Below are 14,769 nucleotides of genomic sequence, written 5' to 3'. Positions count from 1 at the left end.
CGGGCTCTCTGCTGTCAGCAGCACAGGGCCCTCTTTGGATTCTCTGTCCTCCTTTCTGCCCCTCCCCCATGTGCAGTCTCTGTCTCTCTCTCTCTCTCAAAAAAAAAAAAAAAAAAAAAAAAAAAAAAAAAAAACATTAAAAAAAGATTTTATTTTTAAGTAATCTCTACACATACCGTGGGACTCAAACTCACAACCCTGAGATCAAGAGTCTCATGCTCTACTGACTGACCCAGATAGGCACTCCCAAAATGACATTTTTTTACAAAAGAAAAAAAAAAACAACCAGAAATGCTGTTATTTGCTTATAGTATTTTAGGTATTTTAGCATAAAGGTGAGATAACTTTTCCTCCCCAAATATTTGTTGTTTGGGCTGTCACTGGTTACTAACTCTTAGAAATAAATTACTATAATTGGAGTCTTCAATTTTAGAATTGAAGGACTGCTATAATCTATTCTTTCCCATAAATGATAAGATTTAGCAGACATTAAAACTTTTTTCTGATGAGGTATTCAAACAAATACAGAGTTTCCAAATTGGAGTTGGCCAGTGAAGACAACCTATTGTGATGGCTTGAAACAAAACAAAACAAAACACTAAAGACGAACTTGCACTGGTGTTAGAGCAATTTGGCATGGATATTGTGATGTGTAGGTAAGAGAAACACCATCTGAAATTCCAACTGAAATATATTGTGAATTATTTTTTTTAAAGTCTTCTCTTGAAAAGGTGAGTTGTTTTGAAACACCTAATTTAGAAATACTAAGTAGATCCCAGTTATATGAATCCAAAGGAGAGACAATATTTAAGATTCCATCCTAAAACGTTTATCTTTTCCATTGTGGTAAATGCCCACTAAAACAACTGAGAGGAGTATTGTTTCATTCTAGCAGAGGAAATAACCTCACCTTCATTTAGAAACTTCCAGAACCCGGGGCACCTGGGTGGCTCAATCGGTTAAGTGTCCAACTTTGGCTCAGGTCATGATCTCACGGTTTGTGAGTTTGATGCCCGCATCGGGGCTCTGTGCTGATGGCTCGGAGCCTGGAGGCTGCTTTGGATTCTGTCTCCCTCTCTCTCTGCCTCTCCCCTGCTCATAATCTGTCTCTCAAGAATAAATAAAACATTTTTAAAAATTTAATAAAAAAAGAAATTTTCAGAGCCCAAAAAGAGCAGAGAAATTAGGTAGATCACCAGGTTTGCTCTGCCTGTACTGTGGTTACCTAAACCTTAAAATATTGTTGTCATTAAAATTTAGAGAAAGGTAAGCAATGAAGGGAAAGTAAGAAAAGAAAAAGTTAAGAGATTTGAAATACTCCATCCATGGAACTAATCATGACAAATTTTAATAAAGATCATTTACTTATCTCTGATACTGGAAAAAAAAAAGTCAAAAACTAAAATATTTCATGTGAACCAGAACAGCTTTCTACAGTTTAGGGATATTCTCTGTTGTAATGTTTCTTTTTCCCACACTTGGATTTACTAGCATCCTTCTCAAATAAGCACTTTATAAGCTCAACTTTTTTTTTTTTAATTTTTTTTAACATTTATTCATTTTTGAGACAGAGAGAGACAGAGCATGAATGGGGGAAGGTCAGAGAGAGAGGGAGACACAGAATCCGAAACAGGCTCCAGGCTCTGAGCTGTCAGCACAGAGCCCTACGCGGGGCTCGAACTCACAGACCGCGAGATCATGACCTGAGCCGAAGTCGGACGTCCAACCGACTGAGCCACCCAGGCGCCCCTAAGCTCAACTTTTTAGTTAAGAGCCTTTTGTGTAACTCACCTTGTGTTTTATTATTTTTTTTTAATGTTTATTATTGAAGAGATTGTGCACATGCACAGGAGAGAGGCAGAGAGAGAGGGAGACCAAGGATCTGAAGGGAGCTCTGCGCTGACAGCAGAGAGCCCCATGCAGGGCTTGAACTCATGAACCATGAGATCATGACCTGAGCTGAAGTCAGATGTTTAGCTGACTGAGCCACTCAGGTGCTCCTCACCTTGTGTGAGTTCCATGATGACTTTAAACTATGTATCTCTTCCCACTTAGCATAAGACTATTTTGCTTTTATTGCATTACTTATGGGATAATAGGTTGCAACATAGTCTCTCTGAGGAAACTACCGCTTCTCTTCCCCACCCTTCCCTAACCAAAAAAAAAAAAAAGAAAAAAGAAAAAAGGGATGGTGGAAAATGTCCTCTGGTTACTGCTATTTAATGAAGACAACCATTCTGAACAATTCTGGTGTCTTAAGCATCAGTTGTTGATTTATGAGTAAAGAGACTTGCTAAGAAAGGAACCAGGCTTCAGTTGTATGATTTTGTAGCTAAGCACTAAGATATGTGTAAGAACACCACAGTGAAGCCATTGCATTCCATAGTTTTAAGCTTTGCTTTGACAGTGAACCCCAAATCAATTATACAAGTAGAACATATCAGGTCACTCTTTCCTACTTACCAGGGAGAATATGATCCTAATTCTAGAAGAATAATCTCCCTTTTAAGGCTTGGGGGGTGGGGTGGATAAGTTAAATGGAAATTCATATTTAAGCTTAAATTTTGAGATTAGTGTCATCAAATTAACAAGCCTAGTAAAAAGGATGGTGAGGAGTGATTCATCTCACCAACGAACTTTTTTTGCCTTATTTTGAGATTTCATTATTTGATTCGATTTTCACGATTTGATTTTGGAGCTATTATATAGACTTTGTGCTTGTCAGGTTCTTGCATCCATCTCCAGATGGGGCAGCCAGGGCAATGAATTTAGGTTACAAGTCATATGCAGTCTGCACAACAAATGGAACGAATTTTAAATGGGTTAAGTTTTCTGGAAGAGTGATGAATTCTTTGGCTTCATTACTTATCAATATAGGAAACAACTTTAATTAGTTGAATTGCCTCCATGCCTTTGTCTTGTGTCTTGCCTATTTCTTGGGTATTTCTTACTAATAAAATCACAGCAAAAAAAAAAAAAAAAAAAAAAAAAAAAAATTAACGTCAGTACTTTACAATTCAATTCCATTTTTATTTTTACTTTTATGTAAATACTACATTAAATGTAAAAGATCTTTAAAAGATTGTTTTAAAGTCCATCTCCCTACTTCTACGTTTTCCTTTAAAAAAAAATCCATAGTAGTACTGATAAATAGGGATCAAGGAAATGCAAACTATGCAGAACAGAGATTTTTTTTTTTTTTTTTTTTTTTTTTTAAGTCCAGTGAAGTCTGACAACATTTCAAAATGCCTATATAATTCCCTCAATACCTGGCTTGGCCAACTCTAATTCTGTTTGAAAAAGTGCTTTTTAAAAAATAATATCTTTGAAGCATGTATAAGTGTGTCTGGGATGGAAAGAATCCATATCTGAATATCTTTATAAAGTAGTTCTTAAAATTTGCAAAGCTATTTACCACTGAGTACGCTGCCACTTATACAATCCCTCTCCTTTCAGCTTGAAAGAAAGCAAAGAAAATGGAAATACGGTAGCATGAAGGAAGGAAAGAGTGAAGATAATGAAGGTAGGTCAGTGAGGGACATTTTTTAATCCCTCTTCTCTTTTCCTCTAATATTTCGGGAAACTTCTCAGCAGCTCACATCTATAAGGAAAATATCCCGCCGAGAAAGGCAAAGAATCAGAAATAGAAGGATGTAGGGGGAACACAGGAAGATGGCTGGGGCAGAGATTGTTGGGGAAAGGAAGCCAAGAGAGGAAGATCTATAATTGGATAAAACCAGGCCTCTGCTATATGGGTCTTCTTTCTATAAGGTTAGAATCAAATTTGATTTATATAGAGGAGTGAAGTAATATGGGGCTAGATGAGTGAGTCCTTTTATCATTGACTAGGCTTTATTCCCTTTAAGATTTTGATGAGGAAATCTTATACAAGGTGAATTTGCTTCTTTACTTACACATCTGAGAGTCACAAGCCACAAAAGGTCAAGTTTACTTGATATGTATTAAAGGCTTTATGTGAAATGAAAAGCTACTCATTTAACTGACCCTTTTCCAATCAGCCTTACTTAGTTTAGACTCAATCTTGGGAAATTATCTGGAGGACTCACAGTCCTGATTGTCACCAGGAAGGGTTGGGGGAGTTCCATTTAAGGCTAACCCAAAGTCTCCAATTACTTCTGGACTAAGGATGACCTTGGTTATAGTCAGGGTGCCAGACCTATATATCCTATAAGCAAGAATTGGACTTATCCTCTTCACAGAGCAAAGTAACCCAGTCATTTGAAACAGAGCTTAAACCAGATAGTTAACTGAGCACTGAAGATGCATTTGTCAGTATCCATCTTCAAAGCAGTTCACGGCCAAGCCACAGTGACTGATGAAATAGGCCAGATTTGCCTGTGGAATGTTATCCTGAATGTTTAGCTGGCAGAGACAGGAAGATGGCAATGAAGTGCAGCAGACGCTGAACACTGACCCATAAAGGAAGGTGTGTGGCTACAGTAGTGTCACAGGAAAAGGAGAAGGTGACAGAACATGTGTAGCAGTTATACCCTTATAATAACATACATACACATTTGAGTAGGTGGAATTTGTTAATGTAAGAAAAATTAAAGGAAATTCATATAGTTTGGAATGGGCCCAAAGTATTGGAATAGAGATAAGGATACACTGAAACAACAGTATACACAGACACACATGCTCACATGTATACATTATTTTTCAGTTTAGTTTCTACATCTTCCTCTCCTGACTCCACAGCAGCACACAGGTTAAAGGGTTCTAGTAGATTCCAGCTACAGAATTCTATGCTATTCAGAAAATATATGGCTAGCAAAACAGCATCCCTGTTTTCTCCTACGTGGTTTATGCATTCATGACAGTGAAACCTTTAGAAGCAAATGGATGTCACAATGATAATAACAAGAAATGATACATGAGACTTTTACAAACTTGATTCTAAACCTAATCCTAACTGACTAGATGGTGGTTTTCATCACCTCCATACACACCCTCGCACATCCAAAATAGTCCAGTTCAGCTGTGTCACAGAGCTAACGTAATATGTCGGGGAGATTTCACAGAAAGAAGTAGTTGGAGGCCATTACAGTCTGGGCACCATAGTCTTTGGGACTGTCTCTCCATGAAGAAGGCCCTTCCATTGTCAGGCTTAGCTGGAAACTCTGACTCAGAGGGGAGAAGGCGAGGCATGACTAGTCAGAACCAGAGGAGAGGTTGTTGGGAAGCCATTTTCCTCTCATTGAAGTGTTTTATATGGCGTTCAAGTGGACGTCCCCATAGGGAATTTCTGTTGGTGTTTCGGGAGTGATACCTTTAATGATACGCTGTTGAGAAGAAAATATGATGTTATAAACATAATTTAACAGTATTGCAAAAATATTTCAACCTTAGTATTGAAACATTTAAATAGCATGTTAATGGCATTTAATAGTAAGTTGGAATAGTCTCATTGACTTTCCTTAAGAAAGAAATTCCCAGGTGGCTCAGTTGGTTAAGTGTCTAACTCTTGATATCAGCTCAGGTCATGATCTCATGGTTCATGAGTTGAGTCCCATGTCAGGCTCTGCGCCTGACAGTGTGGAGCCTACTTGAGATTCTGTCTCACCCTTTCTGCCCCTCTCCCACTTTCTCTCTCTCTTCAAAATAAATAAACATTAAATTTTTTTTTAAACAAAGGAATTCCCAATTTGCTCTCAAATATAGATAAAAATGATACATTCAGGGAGCAACTGGCTGACTCAGTCAGAAAGCATGCAACTCTTGGTCTTGGAATCTGAAGTTTGAGACCCATGTTGGGTATAGAGATCACATACATACATACATACATAAAACTTTAAAAAATGACATATTCAGGAACTATAACCGTCTGTAAACTAAGAATATCACTGTAACACTAATGGGAGAAAATAATGAACTTTCAATAGAACCCTCCACTGGCCTATAACATGCTTTTGATGACCTGGGTAAGGGCATCTTTTTCTCTGGACATAGGAGGCCTGCTGTGGCCACACAGGGCCTGGGGAGCAGAGTGAGTGCTGGCCTCTGTCTCCCAGCTCCCTCACCCCTCAGCCAGCCTCCTTGTGCCCGGCATATACACCCCAGGCATGGGGCACAGTGCCAGCAGTCACTGTAATGGCTGGGCTGTTACTGATTTAATGAATCTACCTGTGAAGGAGTACTGGTTAATTCATACAAGGGTACAGATTATCATAACTAAGTTGAAAAAGATGTGACCATTTAAGTCATTACTCCTAAAGCAAACTCATGTTGACATAGAACTCACTATAGGGAAAAGGTTGAGAGTCTTTAGCTTAGAAACAGCTGAAGTACACAGAAGCTTTAAGACAGATCTAAAATATGTTTGGGCTTGGGTATGAAATATACAGCCCACCTTTTAAAACTTAGCATCAAGGTGACATGAAGCAGCTCAGGGTTGTGAAGAAGGAAAAACAGCACCACTTCAGAGGCTTAGAAAAATCTTTACTGAGTGGCTTAGTAAAATTTTTGATGGCCAAAAGTCTGTATGTATAGGAAGTGGGCAAAATTGGATCTGAAAGTAGTTTTTGATTTACGGATTTTAGGTGAAGCTCTGCTTCTCGTCCTTTAGATTTTGGGTTGAAAAAGTATGTAGTCCCCTCTGATCTTTTTTTCTTTTTTGAGTATAGTTGATACACAATGTTACATTAGTTTCAGTCCTTCAATCTTTTTTATTCTTATTTATTTATTGAGAGAGAGAGAGAGAGAGAGAGAGAGAATGCACACAAGCAGGTGAGGGGCAGCGGGAGAGAGAAAGAATCTCAAGAAGGCTCCACATGGAGCCCGACGGGGGTGGGGAGCAAGGGGCTCCATCTCAGGACCATGGGATCATGACCTGAGCCCAAATCAAGAGTGGGGCACCTAACTGACTGAGCCAACCAGGCACCCCCCCCGATTCAATCTTTTTATTTCCTGGTTCTGGGAGTTCTTTAAGGAGCAGGGCCTATAGAATCCAAACAGTTCTAGCCGCACCATTAATGAAATTAATAAAATTATGTATTTTGTGTTTCTAATGACCTTACCATTCAAGCACTGAAATCTCGCACTAGAAATCCCCTTAAAAAGGAGTTGCTCCAGTCCTCATCAGCTACCAGGACGTGTCAAGCCATAGAAAGTGAAGTTTCACAAACCATCCTTCCCCACAGACGAGTATGTAAATCATAACTGATTAAACAGAATTATGTCTTGGTAATTTGGAACTGGACACAGATAATTCTAACTACTCTTTAAAAATTTTTTTAAATTATTGTGAGAGAGAGAGTGCAAGTCGGGTAGAGAGAGAGGGAGGGAAAGAATCCCAAGCAGGCTCTGCACTGTCAGCACAGAACCCAACACGGGGCTCGAACTCACAAACAGTGAGATCATGACCTGAGCTGAGATTGAAGTCTGTTGTTTAACGAACTGAGCCATCCAGGTGCCCCAATAATTCTAACTACCCTTAAGTGGAGCTATGTTGTGCAGGGAGAGAAGGTGTATGGTGTATACTAAGGTGTTTGGTAGAATGGTGGAATGAACAGCATTGTAAAGTAGAATTTTGGCTTTTGTATTCTAGTCCCTAGCCACCCATTCTGCTGCCCTTCTAGTTGCTGATATCCCAAAATGCCAGGTCCGCTTTTTGCCATAATTTGGCAGCATTCTAGTTGCTGGACTACCATTGCTCTCAAAACTTGCCAGGCCCTGGCCTTTTACAAGATGATAATCTAAGAAAATGGATCACTATTGACGTCTTCATGAGTGCTTACTTATTAGGGGACATCTTCCCAGGATCTTTGTGTAGTTTACTGGAGGTTTTTACAACAATGACCTAATCTAGTTGAATGACTCCAAACTTGAGACTTCCAGGATGCAGGTGCATATGCTGTCCTCCAAATTCCAGGTGAACAGTGGTAGACTTTCCACATAAAAGTCCAACTTTTGATCTGCCTAGGGTCCTAAAGAGTTAAGAAATTTACCTTTCTCTTAGTCTTTTTTTTTTTTTCTTAACTATACCAAAATTGCATATGAGGCCTCCCTTATAGGTAGAATGTTATGGACCAAGGTATTTTGGTAGCATAATGAGATAATATACATGAAGACGCTTTGAAAAATATACAATCTTATATAAACTGTAAGGTTCTATGATTAAAATTAATTTTATCATTTTTTTTAAGTAGGCTCCACCCCTACGTGGGGCTTGAACTCACAACCCTGAGATCAAGTCACAACCCTGAGATCAAGAGTCAGATGCTCTACCAACTGAGCCTCCCAGGTGTCCCTAAAATTTTAGAGCACATTATTCATTACTGTATTAATATTACTATAATGGTAAGTTGTTTTTACTCTAATTCCTTAAGCTAAAACTACTACATCCTTATTTAGTGATGATTTTCAAAATAGCACTCGTCATACTGCTGTTAGAAAAATGGCCATGGACATTTTCCACCATCATCTCTACTTAAAATTCACATACTGTTTCAGACATGACAGATCTGATGTCCATGCCCAATGGCAAGCAGAAGGCAGAGGAGTCATCTGATGAGTACAGAATGCTATACACACCTCAAGCTGTGTGCTGTGGCGCATGCAAATAACCAGCTCACTCTTTTGCCACTGTATCTGAGGCTTATGGAGATGCCTTTTAAGGTGACAGAGGCAGCTGTCACAGGTCTACACCATGGTGTAGGTGAGCTTCATGTGGTGGACTCATCTCTTTCGAACAGAGCATAACAAGAAGACCCTTTTCTCCCAAAATGATTTAACTACCCTGAACACACACACTAGCACCTACCTCTTTAAATGTCCCTGGAGTGATGATCAGCCGATACGTTATATATGTGGGGATGCAGATAAAAGACGAGGTTCCTATGCAGTAACCCAGGACGATACTCCACTGAGGATAATTATATTGGAAAAGTCGTAGCTGTGGTGGGCTCATCAAAAAACTGCAAATGATGAACTAAAACAGAAATACCAAAAACATTCAAAATCTTAACAATATCCGTGCAGACAGGGACAGTTCTGATACCATGAACACCAAATGCTAAGGCTGAGATCCTCTTGGGAAATTCCCCAGATGTGATCTATCCTGCACTGAGCTCTGACACATGGGATCCACAAATTTCTGTGCCTAAGCAGCAACAATAAAACAGGTGCTTCTATTGATTTTCCTTTCCACCCCCCACCTTAACCCTTAGAGCAGGGACACCAAGCCTCAGAAAGTTGTTTCTGGGGGAATTACAGCAACCCCTTCAGGGCAAAGGGGAAGAGACCAGCATCTACTAAGAGTGGTTTGGGGCCTGTCCTCCCAGACAGTGAAGACTAAACTGGATGACCTCTCCACGGCTCCTGCCAGTCCTAAGGCTTCATACTTCTCTGCTTTATTCTCTTTTCCTCCTTCATTTCTCAGCTGTGATTATTTTTGGTCAGATGGAAGTTAGCTTTGTCCAGGAGAGATACTAAGGTTCTCAAGTCCTGTAGAGGACTTGGGCTCCTGGGTACACGTTCCTACTTTTCCCTTTTCTTGAGCTCTCTGCTTTCAGCATTGAGCACCTCAGCCTGGGGTTTCAACAAGGATGGCTTGAGGCATCTGAACAGTGGGTGCCCACCTGCCCCAGGCCCTCATCGCGAAAGGAATAATGGAAGGAAAAAGCTTAATATACTTTTTACTTGAAAACTCAGTGAAAATTTCTCCCAAGAAAAGTTCTACAGTGTGTTCCCAACACTCCGTTTATAAGTTTTCTTATTTCAGTTTGGTTTCCAGAGAGAGCGTAAATATCAGTTTTTGCCCAGTAACCACTGGGCCGAAATCGTTATTGCTCTTGGTTTAATTTTATTTTATTACTTCATAGTCATAAAGAAGACAGTAATGTAAATTATTTGTGTGGTTAAACATCTATTTGTATCTTTTTTTCTTTGTCTGCAGGTAATAAAATGGGAAGCTGTTAAACACATATCCATCTTTAGTTGTCCTAAGTCCAGGAGGAAGCTTTCAAAACAGGAGCCTGGCCAATTACAAACCTTTCTCTGGACTTACTCTCCTCACCCCAGACCCAGCTACTAAGGAAGCCAGTTTTGGAACATGGAAAGATGGATTGGATGCAGTTAGGAGCCCTGATCTCATCTTGATGTCAGGTGTGTGAAATCCAGCACAGTTCAGAGGGGCCTCAAGCTCTTGGGGCAGAGCCAGTAAGTGTTGCTCCAGACACACCTTTGCAGGGCCCTCTCTCCTTGCTCATATATAATATTTTCTCTTTTTGTAACTTGGCCTCAGTGAAAAAGAGTATTTTTAGTAAGCTACTCATTGTTTACTGAAAGCAGCCTTAAAAAGCCCAGGGCAAGGGCTCTGTTAAGTAAACCCAGAAGTGGAAGACAGACTTGCCTCCTCTTAATTGGGCACTGGAGCACTTGCCTTTAGAGGAAGTGAGTAAAGCAAACATCACAGGAATTATGAGTGATGTGCCTGAACACAGATCTGTGCAGGGGTTCTGCTGGGCACAGAAACTCACTGACTGTACACCAAGTATTCACCCAGTCTGTTAGACGACCAGAGGTTCAGAGAAATTAAAAGTACTAAGAACCCAGAGCCAGGACTAGGGTAGAACATGTGAGGCACTCACCTTGGGCACAACATGTAAGTAAATTTTAGCAATCAAGAAATAATACTATGGTGCAATAGTTTAAATAGACAAGATCTGACAGGGCCAGATTAGGGTAGGGTGGGTGAAGTGAGACATGCAAGCACAGGGTCAGATCTTGTGTTTATTTAAAATGAAATCTGTTGATTAGGGACTTTTTTTTTTTTTTAATGTTTATTCATGAGAGGGAGAGAGACAGAGCATGAGCCGGGGAGGGGCAGAGAGAGGGAGACACAGAATCTGAAGCAGGTTCCAGACTCTGAGCTGTCAACACAGAGCCCCAACGCGGGGCTCAAACTCACAAACTGTGAGATAATGACCTGAGCTGAAGTCAGATGCTTAACTGACTGAGCCATCCAGGTACCCCAAATGGAGACTTTTTTTGCATTAATTTTGGTTTTTTAGAAAATATTACATTAAAATGGTCTTTATCTTGATTACTGAGTTTTTCGGCACCTCCCCCGCTGAATTTTATGCCTGTGGTGAGTGCCTCACTTGCCTCTCCCAAATCTCAGCTCTGGACATCATCTCCTCACTGTGTAGGAAATACTAAAGTAAACAAACAGACATGGCTTCTTCCCTCAAGGAAATAATGCAATGTCTCCAATTGCTTTGAAAAACAAATGAAAGGATTTAAGTAGATTATCTAAAAGCATTGGTAATAATATAAATTGATAATCCACTTATGTCAGAGTTTATGCTTCTAGTAATGGCAGGCTAGGTGGTTCATGCCAACACCCTCACTGAAAACAACTGAAACTTCTGACTTAAAAAAAAAGAAATATATAAATATATATATATATGTTTTTAATCTACCAAAAAGCACCAGTGAGCTGATAAGGTAATAAGGAACTACCAGGCCAAGATCTAGGGGAACATACCAGAGCCGCTGGGCCCTGAGAATTATCTGCTGCCTGGGACAATAGTTGGCTTTGGTTTTTAGAAAACTTCAGGGTCCAGGGGAATGGAAGTCAAGAAGGGATTCTGGGGTAGAGAGAGACACAGGCAGCATCGCAGAGGCAAGAATGAACATTCATCTTCTATGTTACTGTCCAGATGTATGGGTATAAAATGCCAAACAAAGGACTGCCCAGAGAAAGTCAAAAGAGAATACAAAATGGTTTTTTGTTTTGTTTTTGTTTTTAAAGACAGGAAGTAACAGCTATATGCCAAAGGCAGAGATGTCCCAGACACTCCTAACAAGCTGGAGCTGGATGGAAGGACCAGTCCAACAAACTTTCTTGGCTCTAAAAGATTTTAAAATTTCCTCCAAGAGGTTAGAGTGGGAGAGAGCCAAAGCATTAGAGACTGTTAAAAACTGAGAACAAACTGAGGGTTGATGGGGGGTGGGAGGGAGGGCAGGGTGGGTGATGGGTATTGAGGAGGGCACTTTTTGGGATGAGCACTGGGTGTTGTATGGAAACCAATTTGACAGTAAATTTCATATATTAAAAAATAAAAAAATTAAAAAAAAAAAAATTTCCTCCAAAATAAAGTTACAGATAAATGAAAGAACTGGAGAGTAATTTGTGCTGATGTGCACAGAGTCACTTTACCCCACACTACCTCAGAGCACACTGGGGATGTCAGCAGGGCACTTATCCTCCTTTGAGCAAGTTACCTCCTTCAGAGGGATGCCAGGAGGAAAAGCAGAGGCACGTGCTATAAGGAAGGAGTGAGTGCTGAATGCATCCTGGCAAGTAGGTAACCCTTGGAACTGAATGTTCTCACCCAGGTCCTTTAGCAATAAATGTATTCTACTTCTGACTCAGGTCCATGCTTGAGGACTTGCAGGGGTATTTTTAAGAAAATGAGCCACCTGGGTGGCTCAATGGGTTAAGCGTCTGACTTTGGCTCAGGTCCTGATCTCACAGGTTCGTGGGTTTGAGCCCCACATCAGGCTCTGTGCTGATGGCTCAGGGCCTGGAGCCTGCTTCAGGTTCTGTGTCTCCCTCTCTCTGTGTCCCTCCCCCGCTCGCATTCAGTCTCAGTCTCTCTCTCTCTCTCTCTCAAAAATACATAAACATTGAAAAAAAAATGAATACAAAATTACAAGGACCCCTCCCAGGATCTTCAAGAGCAGCTCAGTAAATCTTTCCCAGGTCTTGAACAGGTCTTACTTGTCATGTGACCTGGGACCCTTTAAGGCTTCAATTTCCTTAAATGTAAAATGGGGCATTAGAACTATTACTACTTCATAGAATTGCTGTAAGGATTAATAGAGCAATGGGTGTAAGTTTAGCACAAAGTCTGGCCTGGCACTTAATGTTCAATAAATGTTATTTATCATTATCACTGAGTTGGGGAATGATATAATACATGCATCAGGAACCGAAGCCCAGACTCCTCTACAATGTTAGAAGTCAGAAAAGGAGGCGGGGAAGTGTGGGGAGCACAGTGACTGGGAGGGGGCATCAGAGGGGCTTCTAGAGTGCTGGTTGTGTTTTTGTTAGCACAGTTTTGGCTACAAAAGTGTGCTCCATTATAAAATTTCAATGAGATGTACATTTAAGATTGGCACACTTTTCCATGTATCTGTTACACTTCAATAAAATTTACTTTTTATAAGTGTTTGAGTGGGCCATTCTTCAGGGCCAGAAGGAGAGGGAAATGACAACTCACCAGGAGAAACAGAGGGCTGATGGCTACCCAGCAGATCTTCCAAAACCATCCAGGGCTGAAGCCAAGCATTTCTTTCACATCACTGCAGAACTGAGTGATGCCTAAAATCACCCGAAAGAAAAAGAGATTGACTGAGGGAGGACATAGGCTGTTCTGTCCCTTGATTCTCAGAGACAGTAGCAGCTCTGGAATTTCTCCACAGCAGGAGCTCAGGGGCACCCATCTAGTCTGAAAGTGGGACAGAGGACTTGTCATAAAACTGCATTTGATAGCAAGCAACTTTCTTTCTACACAGAGTGGGAGTGGGAGGATAGGTGGACATTTGGGGGGGACCTAAAAACCCCCCCACTGGTGCCTCCCCACTTGGTACCCACACTGCTTTTCTAAGATCTCAGCATATATTTGATTTTACTGTAGAAAAGAATTTTCTAGGAGGGGCGCCTGGGTGGCTCAGTTGGTTAAATGTCCCACCTTGGCTCAGGTCGTGATCTCACGGTTTGTGAGTTTGAGCCGCCCCTCATCGGGCTCTGTGGTCTCAGTTCAGAGCCTGGGGTCTGCTTCAGTTTTTGTGTCTCCCTCTCTCTCTGCCCCTCCCCCACTCATGCTCTGTCTCTGTCTCTCAAAAAATGAATAAATGGTAAAAAAAAAAAAAAAAAAATTTCTAGGAATTGTGAACCCATTTGACAGAGGCTGACTTCAACCCTTTGTTGGAAACTTCCAAGAGAAAATTTTAACCACGTATTGCCCATCTCCTATGCCAGATCAAGATCAAGGTTCTTCCATAAAAAGTATGTGAAAGTGAGTATTGGTAAGACATCGAGAGGGGCAAGGCAGTTGCTTCCCTGAGAGACCCAGCAATACCTGGGGCAGGTCTACTGCAATTCACATACTCTGAATCACTGAGGAGGTAGGGAGGGCTTCTGTTTTAAAAACTGGCCTCATGTTTAAAAACTGGGCTGGAAATTTGGGGCCTCCCCTTCTTCATATTATGTGTAACAACAAACATGCCAAAGCTGTTTTGTTACCATAGAAATTAGAGGGAAAAGTCAATACATTTTCAGAATAAAATAATCATTTCTTAATTTTATAAAGATGAAGAGTGGTATCTCTGAACCTGGTTTCCTTCATGTCAACTCCTAGGTTACCCCCACCCCCACCCATGAATTCTTAGAACCCATGTTAGCCCACTCTCTGTGCTCCTGCTAGTTTCACCCTTATCAGAATCCATCCCAGGATCAGAGGGGGTGAAGTGGGGATTTCACCAAGGCAGATAATACAAACAGGAACATTCTTGCCTCTTCTCTGGAAAATAATCTCTTGAACTCTATCTCAGGGCTTTGCAGGGAGCTCTTGCTTGCAAAATTTAAACTTGGGGCTACTCTATAAAACAGTGGGATATTGTATACTCTACAAATGCACTCACTATGCACTAGTCCATTGTTCAATTCTTAGACACAATCAGTATTTGAAGCCTCCACTATGGATGAGCTATATGGAACTGCTTCAGCCTGTCTCCACT

General features: G+C 40.7%; 1 protein-coding gene and 1 long non-coding RNA gene across 6 annotated transcripts in view; one reads left to right on the top strand and one right to left on the bottom strand.

Moving 5' to 3' along the window:
• Window positions 1-1,525: 1,525 nt before the first annotated feature.
• SLC6A4 (solute carrier family 6 member 4) overlaps window positions 1,526-14,769 on the bottom strand; it is a 47,899-nt gene continuing 34,655 nt past the window's right edge. For all 5 annotated transcript variants that reach the window (XM_081791197.1, XM_081791196.1, XM_081791199.1 and 2 more), the window contains 3 exons: window positions 13,251-13,351; window positions 8,783-8,950; window positions 1,526-5,303 (listed from right to left, as the gene is read on the bottom strand). In XM_081791197.1, the coding sequence (XP_081647323.1) occupies window positions 5,229-5,303; window positions 8,783-8,950; window positions 13,251-13,351 (344 nt within the window). In that variant the 3' untranslated portion in view covers window positions 1,526-5,228. The remainder of the gene's footprint in view (window positions 5,304-8,782; window positions 8,951-13,250; window positions 13,352-14,769) is intronic.
• On the top strand, window positions 3,420-10,456 carry LOC132688610 (uncharacterized). Its single transcript, XR_009614616.2, has 2 exons — window positions 3,420-3,523; window positions 9,917-10,456. It is a non-coding gene; the product is annotated as an uncharacterized LOC132688610 (long non-coding RNA).

This window comes from Panthera onca, chromosome E1 (genome assembly GCF_046562875.1).
Source record: "Panthera onca isolate mPanOnc1 chromosome E1, mPanOnc1 haplotype 2, whole genome shotgun sequence".
Classification (NCBI taxonomy): domain Eukaryota; kingdom Metazoa; phylum Chordata; class Mammalia; order Carnivora; family Felidae; genus Panthera; species Panthera onca.
This window is presented reverse-complemented; position numbering and strand designations above follow the sequence as displayed.